At 37.3% G+C, this 14,193-nt stretch overlaps 2 protein-coding genes, 1 long non-coding RNA gene and 1 pseudogene across 3 annotated transcripts; all 4 read right to left on the bottom strand.

The window, feature by feature from the left end:
* Positions 1-458: 458 nt before the first annotated feature.
* On the bottom strand, positions 459-3,639 carry LOC108837147 (F-box/LRR-repeat protein 3). The gene is made up of 7 exons (XM_056995141.1): positions 2,704-3,639; positions 2,502-2,627; positions 2,315-2,419; positions 1,586-1,985; positions 1,381-1,510; positions 969-1,263; positions 459-875 (listed from the first exon to the last, which is right to left on the bottom strand). The coding sequence occupies exons 1-7, from the start codon at positions 3,322-3,324 to the stop codon at positions 630-632; spliced, it is 1,923 nt and encodes a 640-aa protein (XP_056851121.1). The 5' UTR covers positions 3,325-3,639; the 3' UTR covers positions 459-629.
* A 485-nt stretch (positions 3,640-4,124) lies between these two features.
* Positions 4,125-6,825, bottom strand: LOC130500291 (uncharacterized). Its single transcript, XR_008938895.1, has 2 exons — positions 4,783-6,825; positions 4,125-4,645 (listed from the first exon to the last, which is right to left on the bottom strand). It is a non-coding gene; the product is annotated as an uncharacterized LOC130500291 (long non-coding RNA).
* A 1,418-nt stretch (positions 6,826-8,243) lies between these two features.
* On the bottom strand, positions 8,244-10,896 carry LOC130500285 (probable protein phosphatase 2C 73; annotated as a pseudogene).
* Positions 10,897-12,148: 1,252 nt separating this feature from the next.
* LOC130500290 (uncharacterized) lies at positions 12,149-13,462 on the bottom strand. The gene is made up of 4 exons (XM_056995149.1): positions 13,302-13,462; positions 13,186-13,230; positions 13,034-13,109; positions 12,149-12,588 (listed from the first exon to the last, which is right to left on the bottom strand). Exons 3-4 carry the CDS (start codon positions 13,077-13,079, stop codon positions 12,242-12,244), a joined length of 393 nt encoding a protein of 130 aa, XP_056851129.1. The 5' UTR covers positions 13,080-13,109; positions 13,186-13,230; positions 13,302-13,462; the 3' UTR covers positions 12,149-12,241.
* Positions 13,463-14,193: the final 731 nt, after the last annotated feature.

The following is a 14,193-nucleotide window of genomic DNA, read 5'->3' as shown; positions in this document are numbered from 1 at the left end:
AATAAAAAAATTTAGTATATCTACAATTTTGAGAATATAAATTATTATGAAACAAAATAAAAAATTTTAAACACAGCTTAAATTGATACATGGGAGTATTTGATAGATCTTATTAGTACCTTTGTTATTATCTTCTTCTTTTGAGAAAGAGCATTCTTTATTAGTACCTTTGTTGCTAGCTAGTGAAAGTATAGCTTGCCCTTAGTCTAAATTTTGTAATTAGCAACACTGACTAACTCGTAAATAACCTTTTTTGTTGAATAGATTTTTACACTCTAACAAACACACATATACATTAGAGTGAACATGTAGCATTTACAATTGAACGTTTCTAATACCTTGAAAATGTAGTTTACGGGGATCATTTTGCCTAGAATATCAAAATAATTTTTGTTTTTTAATAAGAAATTACCACAAAATCTATATTGTTTATGTTGCAAGATAAAACCAAAGCAGTAGACATAATTGACAAACTGAATATAAAAACATTTTAGAATATTAGACAACTGATACATGCATCAAGTATATGAACTCACATTAAAGTGCTACTAAGAAAGTTCAAAAAAAAGAAAGTTCCATTGATTCTTAACGGCTATAACAGTCTGCCAAAGCCGAGGTAAGTTTTGTCTTCAGTCCCATCTGATGCGGCAACCACGAGCATGAAGCATCTCAAGCAATTCAGACGAGAGTAAAAATCTGAGAGGTGCAAAAAGTTTAAGCTTCTTGAGCCTATTGCAACAGGCTCTTAGAGCAAACTCGGACCCTTCCACAGTCACACGGTTCAGGTTGACTAAGTCAACGTCTTGAACACGACTCAGATTGCTCATTAACATGCATAGAGCCGTATCAGAGACCGAGCAATAGCACAAGTTTATCTGCCCAAACCAAACACACACAACACAAAGCATCACATATGTTTCCATTTTACTAAACCGGTCGGTTTATTATCTCAATGTTTTTGAATTTACCTGTCTTAGGTTTCTTGCGAAGTAAGCAAGCGCCCAGAAGCCTGAATCATCGATGTTCTCGCACTTCTTGAGGTCCAAGTAATCCAATTTCTTGCAGCCGCACGCAACTGCAGCTAGACCAGCACCGGTTATATTCTTTAGCCCTCTGATTTCTAGGTGACTTAGATGTTCAAGCTGGCGGATTTGTTCAACCCCAGCGTCTGTTAGATCACCGCAGTACGATATAATGAGCCGGTTCAAACTCTTGCAGCCTCGTGATACAGCTGCTAAACCGTCATCTCCAAAACCACCACAGCTGCACTCAACAAAACCAGAATCAATTAGAAAACAAATCAAGAAGTTGCAACTTTCCTTTTTAACTCAAAGATTGTTCTACAAGGAATAAGAGACTGGTCTAAGAGAAGAATGTTACCGGTATAGATCAAGTTCTAGAAGCTTGGAACATTTGGAACCGATATGAAACATCCCTTTGTCTGAGATATTTGTGCAGAGGCCAAGTTTCAACCTTAGAAGATTCGAACACTTTGAGATATATTCTAGCCCTGCAGTAAATAAAGATACCATAACCGATGAGATGTGAAACACACAAATATGAGTTCATGTATCTTTGGTTTTACCTCTGTCATTGACGCCATAACAGTCGGTAAGATCGAGTTCTCGAAGATTCTTGGAGTAACATCCAAGCGAATGAAGACCTTTCTCGGTTATCATATGACAAGACTCTAACTTGAGAGTCTCCAGATTGCGGCAAGACTGAGCTACAGCAGAGATGGCTGCATCGGTCACAAATCCGCAGCACGCTAGGTTTAGGGTTTTCAGGTTTAAGCAGTTGCGTGCTAGTCCCGTCATGCCGATGTCCGTCACACCCTCACATTTGCTCACTCCGATATCTGTTAATGATCTACAGCTAGCGCTTATGGTTAAGAGAGAGGTATCAGAGACGCGAGCTCCATCGATCCATAGAGTTTTGAGATGCTTCAAAGCTTTGATGTTTTGTAAGAAGCTCAGAGATACTTCCTGTGAATCACAAAGAGTAACGAGTTTACACCACATTCCACAGAGAGTTCATCCATCAATATATCTAGGCATACGGTTATTAACGGTTCGGTATGATTCGGCAATTAAAAATTGGTTTTTGATTCGGTTCGGTAATTGTTTAATGCGGTTTTCTATTAAAAATATAAACTAGACAAACTTTAGCCAGAACTTGAACCAAAATAACTGAAGTTAACAGATTTTTTGAATTTTAACCAATTTAAACCAAAATATAACCAAATTCAAAATCTTTGGTAGAAATTTATGAAACCAACTAACCAAAATATCTATGTTTGATCAATAAGACTTACGGATACACAGTGACTAGCTTTAAGGTGTTGAAGATCAGGATGGCCTCTGACAATGGAGACAACGCCAGACAAACTCACACGCTCACACCTTGTGACATCAATCTCCTGTTTATACTTCTTACAAGTTACTAAACAAATCTTAGATAAAAATAAAAAAAAAACTTAATATGTGAAGACAAAACAGTACCTGTAACGAAGGACAACCGTTCCCAAGATACTCCAACCCATCATCATCAATCAACGGACAGTTCACCATCTCTAAAGCCTCAAGCTTTGGTAATAAAGCTATGGACCGGATCGAATCATTCGTGATCTGAACAACCCAAAATCAAAGTCAGATTTATAGCAAAAAAAAATCTCTTACAAAGATAGAAACTTTTGAGACGAACCTTAAGATAGGAGACGTCGAGAGATCTCAAGTCTTTGCATTTCTTACAGAGAAGATCGATCCCGAGATCTGAGATCTCCATACACCACTTCAAACCGATCTTCCTCAGATTACCGCATCCGAGGACGATCCTCGCCAATCCGACGTCGCTTAGGCTCAAGCACTTGTCCATCCTCACCTCCCTCAGCCCCGGCCCCGCGGCGGAGAGCGCCGCCGCTTCTCTGTCGCCGAACCCCCGGCAGTGAGACACGTCGACTCGCTCGAGGCCGCGGCACATGCGAGCCAGCGTCTCCAGCCCACCGGCTCGGAGCGCGGCGGCGCGGCTCAGGTTCAGCGACTTTACCGAGACGGCTGCGTCGGACGGTAGGCGGAGGACGGCGGCGTCGTCGAGCTTGGGGCAGACGGAGAGGTCGAGGGAGGAGAGGTTCGGGTAGTTGGAGAGAAGCGCCGGAAGGAACTCGACTCGGAGGATTCGGATCGAAGTGCGACTCAGCGAGTCGACTCGGTGAAACTCTCTGCTGACGAGTCGCCATGTTTTCCGACAGGGAGGGTCTAGGAACCCGTAGACGCGAGCGAGAAGATCTTCCGACAGAACGGATAGAACTGATGGAGACAGCGGCATTTTGCGACAGAACAAGAAAGAAAGAAAAAAAAAGAGACAAGTACGTGTTTTTACTTTTAGTTTTGGTCTGAAAGTAAAAGAAGAAAGAAAAAAAAAGTACGGATCTTTTTAAGTCGGAATAAAGAGGAAGACGGCTCGGAGATAGAGTAGAGAATGGTGAACCGGTTTATCCAGGATCCGAATCGGGTTAAGGGTCTTCGATCTCGGGTTCATCACTCCGATTGGTCAAACCTTCGGGGTTTTCCGGTGGGAATCACAAAAACCGAACCTCTCTTTACTTCAATTTGGGGATTCCCTCAAGTGGTCTTATAAAACGAGGAAGAAGATAAGTGAATGACGAAAGTGCCCCTGACATTAGTTTAGTACGGAAACAAGTGTTGCCCTTCTGAGTTAGATATCCGTTTACGGTTGTTACTGAAACACGTGGCGATATCTCACCGGCTTGTGGTGGGTTTATTGTAGGATGAGGAGCAGGTGATTAGTACTTGACTGTACCTAAATTAGGTCTGCACCCTCTGCGGGTCCCAGGTAACGTGCATCGACCGTACCTATCTGTTTTGACCTAAACCATTACATAAACAAAGAAAAATATAATAAAATATATACATATAAGCGAATAAAGCATCTTCTTTGTCTGACGTGGGAATAGGCGGGATCGCCGTGGCAGATAGCAGATACGACCTGAGAGTTACGTGGGACCCGTAAATGGCTAGTATTTTCGACAATTGCTGCTAATCTTATGATTGAGATTTCACATACTAGTTCTTTTTTTTTTTTCCGTCTGATAAAATTCATTCCAAAGTGAAATACGAGTTTGATACATAAGCTGGCGGCAAACAGAAATAGCCCCAAAACCAAGAGTCCACATGAAGGCAGCAACTAAAACTCACACCGGAGTGACTTACGAAAACAAAGCATTAGAACTAAAACCGCAACCAGACCAAGAGAAACGATGAAATACTACACATTATGCCTGAACCAAAATAACTCAGCAAACTGAAAAAGAAAACACAGGTCGATTGATCGGGATTTACCGCTGCTGCTGCTCATAGCTCGCCAGACGATAACCTCCACTTCTAACACCCACCCAACGACTTATCGATGCTACCTATGCAAGCCAAACGATAACGTCCAAGAACCAAGAACCTGAGACTTCACAACCCGACAGAGGAGAACAACTACCGTTGCTCGATCCACATAACCTTCAGATACAGATGGGACGCAATCATAAACGTCCACTTACTCCAGGATAGAAGCCCAACCAGAACACCGCGAGATGAAGTCTTACCAACCGAAACTCTCATGACGCTTTCACCGGACGCTTTCACGGAAAAAGAAACGGACGACAAGCAATCACCACAACCATCACCACAAAAATAAAGTCTGCTGAACCAAATGACAAGCTCCACGCATAGAAACACCGAGACCAAGTTTGAGCGGAAACAAGGAAAGACTGACCATAACATTAGCAAGATACGGACTCCACAAACACAGACCGTGAGTAGCAGACAACAGAGATCCTCCAAATGACTGCAAGACGACACCATCGAACTAGACTCATACCCCTCAGATCTACAATCAGCTTCACCATCACTTACAGGCGGAGAGATAACTCCATGACACCGAAGCCGACCTCACCGAGAATCTACCATCACCACCCTTTCACCGCTCGACCATTCCAAACGCTGTAGCCGTCGAAGAAACGCTCCATCGCTAACCATCACCAACGAGACTCAAAAGACTAGAAACAAACTAAAGCAAGATACAAGAGTTAGTGGAGGTCCTCTCGCAGCACGGCGAGGAGCACCGACCGGAAAAAAAGACCTCAGATCTGAAGAAAAAAGGAGGACGGCGCAAGAATCGGGAGAGGGTTTGGTTCAAAAGAGACAAAACACTTTTAAAATGGCACAATTTCTCAAAACCATTTCACATACTAGTTCAGATCGGATATAACAAATTTTCTAATTTTTGACATCGACTTACTGGATTCTGTTCAAATTCAGATATATAGGTCTTTTAGTAAAAAAAATGTTGTCAACATGTTTGGTAAATAAACTCCTCGACAAAGATAAAATGTAAAATAATTCATCGACTAAAAATTTTGCAAAATATATCTTTAATTTTACTCTTGTTAATGTTTTAGTTCCTTCGTAATCTTTGTAGTGAACGGCTCCCGTTAAAATAAAATATCATGTTTCATTGAAAAAGAAATAAACGACAGCATGTTTATTCAAAAAGATTGAAATCGCAAGCTACACTCAATAAACCCTCAAATCAAAAACTAGGATTCTTCCAAAGTGTGAGAAAAAAAAATGATTGCATCATATCTATAAAATCTAGGGAAAATCTATTTGACCTTTTTGTTTTATTTTTCCTCTATCTAGTTTGAATTCAATCTGTGTATTATGAAGTTGAATTCAATGGATAAATTTAGAAGAGTATGACTGTGGAGCGGCTACTATTTTGTTCACACTTTATATTAGAATTCCAAATATGATATCATAACACCTACCAAATTTTTTGGATATTTTTACAATTTATATTAGATACAGATTTCAGTGACAAAAAAAAAATATTAGATACAGATTCGATTTTTTCAGTTCGAATATGATTTAGATTTTTGGACCAATCCTATCCATTATTTTAAAACGATTACGTCAAATAGTTGGAATATGTCTGAATTTACTGCAAGTTTTCAACGTCAGACTTACGCTGGCTAGTATCAGAGTTATCCGATTTTCAATTTTTACTATTTAATGAATCTATATCCTATTGATAAGTGCTTTGAATACTAATATATACTAGTCCAGCTCCAAGTTAAATGCTTGCATTGTAAAAGTTTATGTACTTTGTGTACGGTTACTTCAGAAGTTGACATATGTTTAGAATAGACATAAACTCCTTTACGAATTTTCTCATTAGATTGTATTGTTTGGACAGAACATATATACTGTCCACTAAAGTCTTATTCTGCATAGTATTTTGTTCGTTGAATACTTTTTTACCTTTATCGAATTAGGCTTACATATACTCTAAAATCTTTTTGTTCAAGGAAACAGACTAATTCCGTATCATATTTCAGGACTCTTTTGGATCTGAAATTTTTTAGGAACGCATAGAAACGCACTGGAACATGAATTTTTAAAACATATATATTCAGACATTTTTTAGTATAGATCTTTATGGTTTAGTTTTTTCTAAGAGGTGTATGCGTAGTTAAAATATTATAGAGATGTTTCGGGCTTTATGTCAAATGTATAAGCCGGTTAAAATGATTTTTGTACATTTGTTGCTACATTCATCTTTAAAAAGAAATACATGGGGCATTAGTATTATATATCACACATAGGAATATAATCGGAATATACGTGTGTGTGTGGTTAGGTGAATATGGGGAAGTCTTATTTAGATTAACGTAGGCTTCAACAGGAGATAGAACCAATATGAGTTTTATTTTGGTTGACTAATATACAAACTCATATTTGTTCCACCACCTGTCAAAACACACTTAATCTTAAAATAAGATAGTCCTTAATCTTAAAAATAAGATAGTCGGTACATTTTTTCTCTTTCGACCTTCATTCTTATATTTCAAATTGTTTTGAATAATGATATACAGAATAGTAGGTTGGCTGTTTAAACTTTGAAAATTAGAGGGAAAATTGGCTTAGATGTGATGCCCAATTTAAATATCTTAGCTTATATGTAATGCCCAAAGATATATATTTCTATAAAAGAAGCCAACATTAAATAATGCTATATAAAAAGTAATATATAGAAAATAGATTGTTGGTTGTGATATACCTGAGCCGAATAAGAGCTACCCGACTTGAGCCTAGAATATAAAAAGAATAAGACAAAGGTGAAAGATCACAAACCTTCATCTACAAGCGGCAAGATTCTCGCTTCTCACGTTCTCCTACTCCATTGACTTCTAATCATTGACCATTGGCTTGGGGAGGATCGATGGACCCAGATTTATATATATACCCTCGACTTAAAACGAATATATGTGTGTTTTACCATGATAAAAAAAATGTTTTATGTAACTGGATAGTACTCGTTTCAAGAAGACCTAGCAACGTAGAGAAAAAAAAACATTTTCAAGTACAGATTTTAATCTCAGGAAGAGAGTTTGCCAAAAACTGTATTTTTAATCTCAATAAGTGATATAGTAAAAAATAACTAAGACATACAAAGAAGATTGTGAACCGTGGAGAATTATATACGTATGTGGTGGTGCGATGACTTCATATGATATAAACATTGATTGATTTAAAACAAGGCGAGGAGTTGTTAGGATCTTATATAGGGCAAAATTTACGCTGATGTTCACATTTTATTGGTCTTTAGAGTTACACCTAATCTGTGGATTTTGTTCATATGATGACATTAAATGCAAAGATGAGTTCATTGTCTTCCCAAACAAAGAATACGAATATGTGATCATGTGTCACCTCAAATATTATGGTCCATATAAAACTTCAAAATAATTACCATATAGTATACATTTGCGTCTACACATGTTGATTTAGCTATACTATTGCAATTTAGAATCGTATCTAGCGCATATGTTCTCTGCACGCCCCTTCTTATATCAACATATCATGTGTTAAGGTTAGAGTCATCGTCTACTTAGATTTGCTATTTTAAGATCTTTGGTCCTAGCAAGAATAAGAGATCACAGATTCAAGAAACTTAGTTACAAGCAACTGAAACTAAACCAAATTGGGCTTGGCCCACCCAACATTGCGGACCAGAACTCCACACTTGAGTCCATTACATGTTCCTGTTTTATGAAGATGTTATACATTGAAAGAATCTTTGTTTTATGGTTCCTTACTTCCTTTATTATTCATTCCTTTTTTTTTCAGCTTATAACTCAATGAAACACGATGAGACTGTGAATCAACTCGTGATGGCTGCAACAAAAAATGTATTTCCAATTTCAGAACGAATGTGCAACGCTATCTCTGACCTATTTACAACCAAATTTTTACTTCAAAGTCGTGGTATGATGAGCGTGTTGTGAGAGAGATGACGATGAATGGAGGAAGAGGCAGACCACGGACATATCCGTCCATGGCGATTCCTCGTTTCTTCTTCTTCCAAGCCCGAACCGCTTGCTCAACTAACCTCTTAGCCGCCTTAGGCCGCTCAGTGGTCAAAGAAACGATCTCTATAGCTTCTTGGTTTGAGATCACATCCCATATCTTTGATATTTAAACCAAAAAAAAAAGTTTAGTCAATAACATTGCCAATTTAAATAATGTGTGGGTTTGTAGATACTTACCCCATCACTAGCCAAGATAATGAAGTGATCTTTAGCAGAGATATGCCTTTGAGTGACTTCAGGGATTGAGACCAACCCATAGTCTTTGATACAATAGTCTCCGAAGGCTCTCGACATTGCGAGTCCCGGTGTTTCTGCGTCCGGTTGCCACACACGGTGGACTCCAGGCTCATCTTTCAAGCAGAAAACCCTCCCTTTGCATCCGAGTATCCGCTCCTTCTCCTCTATTTTTTTTTTAAAAGCAAAACAAACACAAGAAATCAAGACTCAAGATTTTACTTTACTAGAATAAGATTCATATTTCTTTTTCCTATTTTTATTTCCTTAAGAGAGGTTGAGAAAACTAACGAGGCAGATTAGGTTTGAAATCGAGGGTGAGCTGAACAGCAACCAAGCTTCCTTCATCTGAAACCATGGCCAGTACCGCTCGTGAATCGCCTACATTTGATATATAAATAACTTCACCCTACATATATATATACATCAAGAAACCATCGATAAACATATAATAAAATTTAAGTTTTAAACCAAAAATAGGAAACCAATTTTTTTTTTTAATGTTTTACCTGTCTGACAATAGTTAGGGCGGTTGTGCCACTGTTGTAAGAATCTATCTTACGGTGATGTTCAAGCTCTTGATCAACTGATGCACATGTCTTGAGATAGGAATGTTTCCATATGTCCAATCTCGAGAGCTTTTTATTGGAGTCTTCGAGATCAAGCTCGGGGTCTAGTAGTGTGGCTTGAGCAAGACTCTTTTGCCAGTTGCAAAGAAGCGACGAAGGCATTGAGTTTCTTACATGTTTGGCTACATAGTGTCCCCATGGTCCATGTCCATCGAATATTCCGCAGAAAATCATGTCCTCTTGGCACCCAAATCCCTGTTTACCAAAATAAATTGTTCACACCGATCATTAGCTAACCTTGCGTTTGAAGAAGCTGAAAGAAATCGCAAACGCAGAAATTAAACAATGATTTTATCGGAATAAGAAGACGGATCCATAATCGAGAACAATGGTATAAGCAGTAAACCGCATATAGAATATGTGAATATAGTTGCTTCTAAAATTCGGCCTTGGCACTAGGCGGCAAATTTGTCATAAACAAAACAACTTTTTATAGAAAAAATCAGTATAGGCTACGCCTAAGCACTAATTTCTTATAAGCACATAACCAACAGCTAGTTATTTCTAAGCTGTTACATTCAAAGAACCAAGCAGACTAACAGAAAAACGCAAACGCAAAAATAGAAAAAGTTAGAAACGGGAAAAAAAGTTAGTAACTGAAGATACCTCCCAAACGATTGCACAGTCCTGGTTAACGCCTTTTTCTCCGCGTTTAGAGAAAACAGAGGCCGAGTTATTAGATCCTTCTGCATAAACGTAACCACATGATTTCAGAATCTTCTCCTTCTTCTTCGCATCTCTCGCCATCTCATCAGCAGCTTCATTAGCGCCGCTAGTTCCATTGTTGTTCTTCACTTTCTTGATCGAGAAAGATCGAGCTAACCCACTGAACATCGACGAAAAATGTCCCATTCTTTAATTACACCAGAAGATAACAATGAGCAACTTTCTGTTTAGTTCAAGATTGATCCTAAATCTGTTGAAAACAAAACAAAAAACGAAATTTTAGGTAAAAATATATAAACAGAGGTCCAAAGGATTTAAAGGTGGAAAATCATAATAAATTGTATTAACTATTGTAGCAGAATATTCATAAGTCTGACATGGAATTCCATCGAAACAAGCTTCTCAGATTATCTTTTGAGATAAAAGTTGCGATTATAAAATACCAATTTGACTATAAGGGAAATCAAGTTTCTATTTATAGAAACACACATTTGGAAATATTCTAAGTAAGGAAAAGGAAAACAAGTTGCAAGGTTTCAAGATTCCTTCCTTTCCTTTTTCAGGAAAAACTAGCAAGGAAAAGAAAAATCTATAACAGTCTTTTGAGCAAGTTGTTGCATTAATATATACTAAACCTAAAAGGCTAAAAGAAGCAAACACAATTAATCTCCATAGATTTACTGAAAAAGGCAGAACCCAGCAAAGGGTTTCTCTTCACCTTCTTTATTTTATAACAGACCAATCAGAATCTACTTAGATGTATGGAGAGAGAGAGAGAGAGAGACCTTTGATATGGCTCAAAGACGCTGTAGAGATGACGTAAGCTCTGAAAAGCTGACGTAGCTCCCAACGGAGAAGGGGAAGAAATAGCTATAGAAGCGAGAGAACGTTATCAGAACCCATTTATTGCTCCAAAGAGGAAGCAGCGCATTTAATGGAACAACTAAGGTAAGGAATAGGAATTAAAATTATTTGATAAATAAAGGTTAATATTTCTGGTACGGTGTTCCAAAAGTTCTCTCTGTCATTTATCTTACTAGGGGCGAAGCCCCGCGCAAGCGCGGAGTCGTTGACAATGATTCATGTTATTTCCTAATAATCGGTGAGAAGTCCAGATCTTTAGAGACAAATGGTTCCTCATACGTCAAGTAAAGATCTTTACATGCAGTGATGGAATTGCAGTAAGAAATGAGCGAAATTGCACAGATTTTTGAAACAATTACTCAAATGGATCGTGATGCATATTCTGGAAGGTCTTTATCTGTTGCTGCGATGGATCCACAAATGGGGAAAGACAAGTTAGGTGGTTTTAGTTTTAATATATGGTAGCTTGTTGTTTGAATCATTTGTCTTTATTTATAGTTGATTAGATTATGAGTAAGACTCAGCCTTATTGTAATTTCAGTTTAATTGTAACTCACATTTCCAACTTCTTGGGTTTTCTTATTTAGTATTTTTCTGATTTTCAATTTGGCTTACTAATTGAAAGTGTAAAGAAGGAGTTAGATCATTGTCCTCTTCTTCATTCATTGTCCTACAAGTTTTTGAGTATTTTGACATTTCCAGTCCTACCTATAAATCTAGAGTATTCAAATCATTTCATTAAAACTTATTTTAAAGAATTCTGCTAGGAACCTCTAGTCAACTGTTTTTATTTTGGGTTATAAGGTTACTTTTGATTTTGAATTTACAGATTTAAATATGCGATTGTATGAAAATAATACATCATGATTCCCTCGCTTATAAGTTTCAAGTTTCACTATTTTACCAACACAAAACACAATGGTCTTCTCTTAAGCTTACACCACATTTCATTTTTGACATGGATCATAGCGCCGCTCAAGAGTTTACAGACTGTAGCGGTCCACGCAGTTCCACGTCAAATTTCTACAACAACATAGCTAGTGCAACAGTCAACTCTATTAGTGCAAACTGGTCTCCAATACATTTCCTTGGCCTTCCACCAAATGGTAAAAATTGCAAAGTCTACTATGATTTGTTCTTACCATAACACCATCCCACAAAGGAAATAATAGTCTTGTTACAAAGCAGGAGATAGTTAACTAAATAGATAATGAATTTAAGGAGAAGATTGGATTTTCAAGTTTAGGATGTTATGGTTATATGTTTGATTCTTCTCGAATTTACAAACATATATATTAATAGAATCCCACAAAAAAAAGTTTAAGGTCAAAAGTATATATAACGTGTTTAAAGGAAAAATTACAGATTTGCATAAAACAAAAAATTATTTATTAACTAAAACAGAAATTTAGGACTCAACTCGGGCGATTGGGTTGATTATAATATTTAAGATTTTAATATTTATAGTCCAAATTCCAAAAATGTAACATGGTATAATCTTTATATTCTTTACAGCATCTTCTTTATCAAACACAAGACTCTTAACCCAAAATGGAAGTAATCCTATTGCTTGGGGGATTTGTTGTTGAGAGCACATCAGACATGGAGATTGGAGCTCAGAGTGATATGCGAATCTTGTGATCACGTAGGAGAAGATGGAGTTTATGAGGAGCATGAGTATGAGTAGCCACTCGTTAAAGGCTAATGCCAAAGCTCTGGTGAAACTCCGTGAGCTTGTCTGAGGTTCTGATGAGGCTACAAAATAGTGCAATGCGAAACGTTTTAGTTAGACTACAAAATATTGCAGATTGCTACAGGAAAAAAAAAACAGAGACAAGAAGAGAAAGTTGACCAAGCACAAAACCAAACATACATAGAGATTGATCCTTTATCTTTAGGAGTGAAGATCATTTTTCTGAGACAAAACTAATTTTTATATACAAAATTGAATTTTTAAAATCCAAATCACGTGTTTGACACAAAAAAAAAAGCATGATTGTTCTTGAGGACCCTTCCGACAGGGAAGTGCACAAAAAGAAACCATAACAGAGGAAAAATATAAGAATGTTCTTGAGTTAAAGCAAGACTCTTTATAACATGAGAACCAGTTAGCTCGTTCAAATATATATCAGAATGAGGCACACAGCAAACAAAAAGTAGCAAAGGACTCGATTGTTCTAAGAATCATGATGTATATTACCTTTGACAAACAAAAGACTTGCATCCTGTGAATCGATACCGCGCATGTCGACCAAGAACCGTAAAAAACTTACATCCTGTGAATCGAAGAAAAAACATCAAAAGATTTTTATAACCTTTAGTAAAGATGCAAGAGATAAAAGATAGCAGAACCTTGAGATTAGAGTAGTAACGTTGCTGGAGCTTTACATCTGTTTCCTGGGAGAAACAGAGATAACAAAGTCAGAAACTGAACAGTAAAATGAACAGAGCATCAAATAGTGAAACACATGTCTTGTCTCTTTTGCGTTTTGAGTCAGTTCATCAAGACAATCGTTTATAATCTTGAGATCGCTTTCGAACTTTCTTTGCCTTGGAACTATCCATTTGGCTGGAGGAAATTTCCAATACGGGAAGTGGAAAGTTGACCGATGCTCTGCCTTGAAAGGAGTTCATAAACCGCCTGCGATGTATAACAGAAACATTGAAGAAGGGACCGTACCAGATGGACTCTTTTGTGAAAGAGCAAAAGTCGTAGTTGAACACACTAAACCCTTTAATATCAAGAGCCAAACTTGAGAACTCTGCTTCAAGATCCAACTCAATCGTGTCCTCTCCTCTATTTATATATTTGACGTGAAGGAAAAGGAGAAGTTGACATCTTTACTGGGTTTAATGTGAAAAATTAATTATTGCTGAACTAAAAGAAATACATTGAACCGAAGGGAAGGTAAAGAGATTAGAGGAGAAATCATTAGGTTACAGATGATAAGATGAAGATAAACTGTGACGGCCAGGTTGAACGTGAACGACGATAACAATATGCCCTAATTGAGATAGCACAAAACGCAGAGTTTGACATAATTATAAAATAAAACAAACATGGAGAACCGAAACAACATTAAACCATCACGACCGAAACAAAACAAACTGGAGGGGCCCACAATCATTAAAAATAGTCTGACGTGGATGCTCTCTAAAAAGAGAAAAGTGAGGCATTATATATAAGATTGCAGGAGAAAGGACAAAGAAATGGACGACAATGTCTTTGGTCTTTTGTGGATGATATAAAATAAGAAAATTCAATAATTACATTTTCCTTTCTTTCTTATTATTGGGATACGACTATGGTTGTACATGACTATTGCTGACCCTTAAGCATAAAAATTATTTTAATCTATA

The sequence above is a fragment of the Raphanus sativus genome, chromosome 9, assembly GCF_000801105.2.
Source record: "Raphanus sativus cultivar WK10039 chromosome 9, ASM80110v3, whole genome shotgun sequence".
In the NCBI taxonomy this organism is placed as follows: domain Eukaryota; kingdom Viridiplantae; phylum Streptophyta; class Magnoliopsida; order Brassicales; family Brassicaceae; genus Raphanus; species Raphanus sativus.
This window is presented reverse-complemented; position numbering and strand designations above follow the sequence as displayed.

Coding starts and splice junctions, on each gene's coding strand:
- LOC108837147 (XM_056995141.1), bottom strand. CDS start 3,324: ATGCCGCTGTCTCCATCAGTTCTATCCGTTCTGTCGGAAGATCTTCTC. Junction 2,420..2,501: donor ACGGTTGTCCTTCGTTACAG/GTACTGTTTTGT, acceptor AAGTATAAACAG/GAGATTGATGTCACAAGGTG. Junction 1,511..1,585: donor TTATGGCGTCAATGACAGAG/GTAAAACCAAAG, acceptor TATTTACTGCAG/GGCTAGAATATATCTCAAAG.
- LOC130500290 (XM_056995149.1), bottom strand. CDS start 13,079: ATGCGCGGTATCGATTCACAGGATGCAAGTCTTTTGTTTGTCAAAG. Junction 12,589..13,033: donor AAGTCTTTTGTTTGTCAAAG/GTAATATACATC, acceptor ACTATTTTGTAG/CCTCATCAGAACCTCAGACA.